The sequence below is a fragment of the Vitis vinifera genome, chromosome 1 (assembly GCF_030704535.1).
Source record: "Vitis vinifera cultivar Pinot Noir 40024 chromosome 1, ASM3070453v1".
Taxonomy (NCBI): Eukaryota; Viridiplantae; Streptophyta; class Magnoliopsida; order Vitales; family Vitaceae; genus Vitis; species Vitis vinifera.
This window is the reverse complement of record NC_081805.1, coordinates 3635049-3642023: the sequence shown is the minus strand read 5'-3', so window position 1 is coordinate 3642023 and position 6975 is coordinate 3635049. Positions and strand designations below refer to the sequence as shown.

Below are 6975 nucleotides of genomic sequence, written 5' to 3'. Positions count from 1 at the left end.
TCTACCACCAATAATAAAATTACATTTGAGAACTCAAATATAAAATCAGTTGTCTTATCTTTTTATTGAGGTGACATTTTAATAGTACGTACGTAATTAGATTTCACTGTTTTTATTTTGTTTTTGACTTTTTGTCCACTGCGGTAGTGCGGTTTGATGACTTGTTGCTACCAGCTTTAGGATTCTTTGAAATCTCAATTTCGAACATTTCACTACCTACTAATTTATTCCATACACCAATTCATTGGGTTTTTGAATATATCATGTTTGTATTTGTTATTCAAATTCAAATCTTATTAGATTACATCTCCATGAGAATCTCACATCCCACATCGATCACAAATGATGCACATAAGCATAAGATTTTCCCGGACAAATATTAACCACACCCAGAAATCATCTTCGATTACAAATTCATCTGAATTTCTTTTCCTTCACGGGCCCTCTTGGAATCTTGTTAAGAACGTGGGAGTCGAATTTCCTGTACAATTTCTTCACGTTTCGGTTTCCCTTATCAGCGATTTCATCCACCTGCTCCTCATATCGCTCATACAATGCTGGTAGAGTTTCCATGCAGAGAAAGCCTTCATATGATTCCACGCACAAAAACACCCTTGGTTAGACTCAAAAGAAGGAAAATCACGGAAAATGGAAACTCCCCCATCTAGTCTTACCAATGTACAAGACGTTCAAAGAGCTGAAACAATCTCCAATAACTGACAATGTCAAGAGGGTGACAATTGCCTGAAACACATGAACCCAAACAACAATGCAACTGAGTTAGTCTTCCCGTGAAAATCAAAATGGTGGATTACTTTATCTGTTGTGGAAATTATGTAGATTTATATACCACGCCGAGGAGTGCTAAGTCTTCCCCTCGTGAAACACGATAGAAGGTTGACAACACCGTATTGATTTTTGAGTGAAATGATCGAACCGTGTGCTCAGATAATGTAAACTTGTCGACATCGGGAGGATTCCTGAGGAGAAGCTAGAATAGGTTAGTACTAATTAAGCAATGAGAAATGTTTCATGAAATTAGTAAAATCTGAAAAGGGTCTTCATAATCGCTAGTGATTCATTCATTGTATGCCATTGTAGGGAGACATTACCAATTTATGTATCCTGCCCCATTAGACCAAATGAAAATGGCAAGCATCAGGAAGAGCATGCTGTAACACAGAAGAGTAACAAAATGGTACTCCAAAACTTCGAAAAGAAACCAGATGATCGTAAACCCGATTAGGATTGCAGCTGATACGTACTTGTTCCTCCATAACAATATGTCAGCAACTGCATATATATCACCTAAAATATCTCATTAACGAAAATTTTCTCTAGAGTTCCATATTCCAATGCACATTTCTTCTCTTGGAAGCACAATTTTAGGCTTTGGTGTGTTTCTTGGAACAGAAATGAAAATAATGCTCTATGTGTAGCACCACCAAACTTGTCCCAAGTTCTGGGATAGATAATTAAGCAGTATCAGCAGGCATGGGAAGAAAAATGAACGTTACCTTTTCCTCCTCCTAGGAGAGCATGAATGGACTTTTGATGATCAAACAATCGAATTGGAGTCTCAGGTTGTTCGTCGGAATCAGATGAATAGATCGGCATGGCTATTCCTGAAGTTGTTGTTTTGCAGCTCTCTGGACTGTAGGTTATATAAATTAAGAGTGGTTCTAAGCTTCCTGGCAAAGGAACTAGGACTAAGAAGAAAGGAATGGCTTTGGCATGCCTTGGAAGATTGCTTCACATACCCAATTCCATCCTATTCATCGGCTTATTTGTCATCCGATCAGTAATCTTCAAATTGTTTTAACTTCTTCAAAAATTTAATCAACAGAAAATGAAGGTGATCACGATCGAATATGCCCCATTCCCTCGGAGAAAGTATTGTCCCATGTCATGTTTTGTTCTTTTTTTGTGGAATACCTTCTGTCCCAGACACATGACAACGGATCGAATACATATAATATACAAAAAAACTACTTTCGTCTGATTCTAAAACGCCCTGGGTTGATGAGAATCTGTAAAAAATATGCTGCATTTTGTTTGTGTTTTTGGGTACCTAGAACAACTTTCATTAGAACAGTACTAAGAGAGCTTTGGATGACTATTTTATTTTAAACTGTCTTTTTATTTCCTATTTTTTTATTGTAAGGGATATTGTTTTGTTGAACAAGTAAAGGCAAGAATATTTTGTAGTTGCACTCCATCACATTTGGCTTTATGTGATTTTCGGAGAACAGTTTGAAATATGTTTTCTTTTTTTCTCCATTGTAGGAAAACATATTTTAAGGAAACCCAAATGCAAGTTTGACACATTTTCTAAGTTAAAACAAAGGCAACCAATGTCCAATGTTTACAATGTACTAGTCTGGGCCCAGCTTAGTCTTCATGCATTGCATCAAAATATAGCACCCAAACCCAAGCTAAACCTGCAACTACTGGCCCAAAATGGTAATTGAAATCTCTCCAAAGATGGGCTTTGGTGCAGGTATAAATGAGCACATCATCCACTACTCAACCAGCATTGGTGGCTTTAAGGGCCATTATTAAGGCAATAATGGCATGCAATTCACCTTTATTTATTTTACTAATTTATTTTGATCTAAATCTAGCTGATTAGATTGCATTATTTACATACAAGGAAAGTGGGGTGGCTTTCATCCAAGATCTATGACCGGTGATCAACTAAAAGGACAACTGGCTAAAGGATTTTATTTTGATTTTTTCTTTTTTGGGTGTGGGGGAGGAATATGCTTTATCATTACAAGCACTATTGCAAATAATAAAAGGCTCACTCTTCAAAGAAAAACAATCCTGAAGATCCAAAGACGAATGCCATCAACTCCCAAGTGGACCCACTTTGCTAAATTATCAAAGCCAATGAACCAACTAGGGAGAATAAGCCTTTGCATGATCCACTTTGATTTCTTCTCAACTTTATCTTTGATTGCTACAGTTAAAATTTTGATACGATATTAGTGCCAATCTTCCACCGAACTTTGACCAAATTTAAAGTGTTGTGGGATATCATATTCAATTCTTAACTATTTGGTTCTATACGAGTAACATTGAAAGATTCATTTTACTTTCATAGTGATCTGCTTTAGTGACAATCTCAATGCAACTTGGCTTACTCCAAAACATACAGTGAGAGCAATAGAGAGAGTTTAATGCAAGAAGTGTAGCCTTGAAGATGGTATGGAAGATGAAGCTATTATTTTGAAATAACTTGAAGAAGTGTACTAGCTTAGCCGGATCTTTAGTCTTAAGCTTTATTACCTTTTTGACTTCTTTGCCTCTGGGAAAAGAATTGATGAACTGGTTTTCTGAATTAAATTTACAGAGAAAGAAAAAAGGAAAAAACATCGGCATGGCAATGACGGCACAGCAGTACATCACATCACCGAAAGAGAGCTGCACATTTCCTTATAATTATTCATGAGTCATGACTACCAAATAATAATATGGTTCCCTAATGATTCACTCAAACTGTTACCTGGCACGTCTATTCATTTTCTCAAAAGTGACAGCAGGTGGAAGGAGCCATCCACTCTAATTTCAATATCAATGCAGACGTGGCTTGCAGCTTGATGATTGTAGGTGTGGATTTATATTGAAGAAAAATAAGAGAATAATGTTAATTAAATTTACTAATTTTTTGAATGAGTATTAAGTACATGAATACATAGTCTTTTAGAGAAGAAAATTAGCAAACCCTCGAGAAAAACAGCCCTAAAGCATAAATTAGAGAAGGTGGAGAAAATAAGGTAAAGGGTAGATACTAAATACCCGGAATGGAGTGGACGCAAACCTTGGTACCCTGGCCTAAGGCTTAGAATAATATGGTAAATAACAAAAGAGGATGCAAAAGAAGAAAGTCGAGCGCCAAGTACTCCGAGCCCCACGCAAGCACAAAGATGGATGATGATGATGATAAGGCGCACCAACTTTAGTGGTCTCAAAGTCTTTGAATTGAAAATCACCCAACCCTTTTACTACTCACATGGTAAAACGATCTCATAACCAAAATAATTACATAAGCATGCAGCACACCCTTGTACTTTTCTGCCTCCCTTTCTTCTGTTTCTCCTCCTATAAATTGTGAGAAGTCCTCCACCCAAATGCACCCATAACATATTAATACACATACTCCACTCTTTTTGGTTGAAGATGAAAATGTCATATATTGCAGTGTGTTTTGCTCTCCTCCTGCTATTTGGGGAAGCCCAAGTGTCAACGGCGGTCACTTGCAGCCCAATGGAGCTGAGCACATGTGCGAATGCAATCATCTCCTCAAGCCCGCCAACTGCCACATGTTGTAGTAAGCTAAAGGAGCAGAGATCTTGCCTTTGCCAGTACGTGAAGAACCCAAACCTTCAGAAATTTATCAACTCTCCCAATGCCAGGAAAGTTGCCAGCACTTGTGGATCTCCATTCCCTAATTGCTAGATCCTCATGTCTGTAATATCGTCGATCAATGCTTGGGTGGTGCGCCTCGTCCGGTATTAACTATTGGGAGGATCAGCTTATGACTCCTCTGCATATGGTGTGGTACGGTCTAAGTTATAATAGTTGAGTGAGTGGTATTATGAAAAAGTACTGTTGGAGTGTATGATTAGTGTGGAGTTAGCCTTTTCTTTGTTTGCTTTAAATATTGTGCTAGTTGTCTGAGTATACTATTTGTAATGAAGGTTGGAGTATTATGGTAGCCACTTGCTTTCTGAATTGGCGTCCTGGACATGACTTTTGCCCAGCAGTTTTTGTGCATATGTAGCCACCCATAAGGGGAGGGAAGACATTTCCTTTTCGCATAAAGGCTTGTTAATGGTGATGTGGGCCTTTACGTGGACATCAATGGAGTGAATTAAGATATTCAATATTTAACTGTGCTGATTAAGAGCTTGTTTGGTAATGATTTTAAAAAATATTTATAACCTTTTTAGTACCTCAACACAATTTTTTGAATGAAATTTTCAAGTACAAAAGGATTAAGGACGGTTCTTAGAAACACGACCAAATAGATTCCAAGTCCATCAAGCAATATAATAGTGATGGGGCCTATGGCTTAAGAGTGGCGTAGGATGGCCTGAATCCTGATGTCGAAGTTGCTGCACAGGAGAAGCCCAACAAACCCATGAAAGGTTTATTCTTTTACAGCTTGAAGCCTATACCTTCCATCTCATACGAATTGAGCAGATATTCCACTGTTTCGGTAATTCACAGTTGAACGTTATTTTGTTCACGTTTCTTCATTGCGAGATTATTAAGATGATTAACCAAAAAAAGTATGAAATCAATGATTTATTAAGATCTAGCCCAATGTACAATCAGATAAAATGGCAGAAGAAAAATTGGCACATGCAGCCCAAGTCTGGGAAGGGCCATAAGAGTTTGCTTAATAGATGTCGGTTAGATTTTGGGCCACAATTAAAGAGTACAGTCCATATATCTAGACCACCTGTCAGAATATGGAGGTTGGATTGCAGGACAAGCCTGCCCACTGGGCCACAGAGGGTGGGCTAAACTTGGTGTTTTTTAGGCTTAAACCCACCTTAAGCAAAACGGGTCTGCACGGTATAAAGTCCAGTCGTCAATAGGCAAAAGGTTAAGCAAGACATTACCCCGGGAGTCCGGGACGGGTCATCCACCCTGTAAACGTGTTCTTGATTTACGAGATAAATAGATAGTCTACTATTTTTATCCAAATTATAAGTCTTATATTTAGTTTTCTTAAATTATAATTACTAATTAATTTGGATTGATTAAATTGATAAATTTGATTGATCTAAAAGATGTTGGAGAATATATCATGTATGAAAGAGGAGTACATAGATCTTTGTGATCTTTGTATGTTTCTCAACAGGTGTCGCCGCTTGGAAGGAAGGTTGAGGTCCATAGACGGAATAGGGACCAACGGACACAATGAGGTCTTTGTCATAGTTGTTTTTAAAATTGTTTTCTCCTGCCGTAAGGCCTCTGAAGCCGACAAGAGTGTCTTTATCTATCTCTTAGGCTCTTCTTGTTGTTCCCTCAATTTCTTCTCGAGCTGTAGTAGCTTTTCCTCCATGGTCACTGGTATGTCTCTGGGTTTTTTGCTTTTTGATTCCTATAAACAATGCCAAGTGTTGTTCTTACAACAAGGGGATTTAAACTCAGGACAGCTTCTACCCGTTAAGTAATGTTAAGACTGGACCATAGGGCTAAGGCCTACATTGCCCCCAAGTAAAGTGCTGGCTTCGTCACTGGCTGTATTCTCTTATACACGAAACCTTTCACCATAAGTAGTGAACCCTTTGAGGCGTGCATGTCATCAATGCTCATTTCATTTACTTAATTTTTTTTTATTATGTGTGTTAGAGAAGTGTTTATATAATTTTTTATACTTAAAATTTTTAATTTTTTAAATATTAAAAATACTTTTTAAAATAACGTAAAACAACTCTGTACCGCATGGAGGCTTACTCTGTACTACATGGTGGCTTGGGTTCACTTGAGAAGCGGCTTGGTTTCACTCGAAAAGCTCTAACAAGGCCCAGGTGCAACGCTGACTAATAATCTAGCACAAAACCATTAAAAAGAATTGGGTCTTGACTGAGAGGACAAAAGAAATCGTCAAACACATGAATCTGTCACGGGTTTGGTACAAATATTAGTACGTTAAAGGTTCCCGGATCTCATCATCCCTTGGTAGACAAGACAAAATAAAAACCAATAATGCATTACAGAACAAAATTTTATACCATCCACCACTGCCACCAACCATGTAACACTACTTTTAAGTTTCTTAAATAGAAAACAGACTAACGATCCACATGAATGGCACTGACCAGTGACCAAGCAAAGACAAAGGTGCCAAATCACCCTCGGACGGGGTCGTCCGCCCAGCCATAATAAGACGGACCTCAAAACCACAGCCCAACACCATACCTAAAGGACAAAAAGAAAAACCCAGCAAGGGATGAT

The 6975-nt window shown here is 38.0% G+C and overlaps 1 protein-coding gene across 1 annotated transcript; it reads right to left on the bottom strand.

Annotated features, from left to right (window-relative positions):
* Window positions 1-249: 249 nt before the first annotated feature.
* Window positions 250-1742, bottom strand: LOC100247313 (reticulon-like protein B9). Its single transcript, XM_002282919.4, has 5 exons — window positions 1518-1742; window positions 1113-1293; window positions 851-980; window positions 675-744; window positions 250-584 (listed from the first exon to the last, which is right to left on the bottom strand). The coding sequence occupies exons 1-5, from the start codon at window positions 1615-1617 to the stop codon at window positions 415-417; spliced, it is 651 nt and encodes a 216-aa protein (XP_002282955.1). The 5' UTR covers window positions 1618-1742; the 3' UTR covers window positions 250-414.
* Window positions 1743-6975: the final 5233 nt, after the last annotated feature.

What these genes read in the sequence shown, in the direction of transcription:
- LOC100247313 (XM_002282919.4), bottom strand. Translation starts at nt 1,617, where the DNA reads ATGCCGATCTATTCATCTGATTCCGACGAACAACCTGAGACTCCAATT. An exon ending in ACTTAGCACTCCTCGGCGTG is followed by an intron (nt 745 to 850) that starts GTATATAAATCT and finishes CATGTGTTTCAG; the next exon opens with GCAATTGTCACCCTCTTGAC. An exon ending in TTTGAACGTCTTGTACATTG is followed by an intron (nt 585 to 674) that starts GTAAGACTAGAT and finishes AATCATATGAAG; the next exon opens with GCTTTCTCTGCATGGAAACT.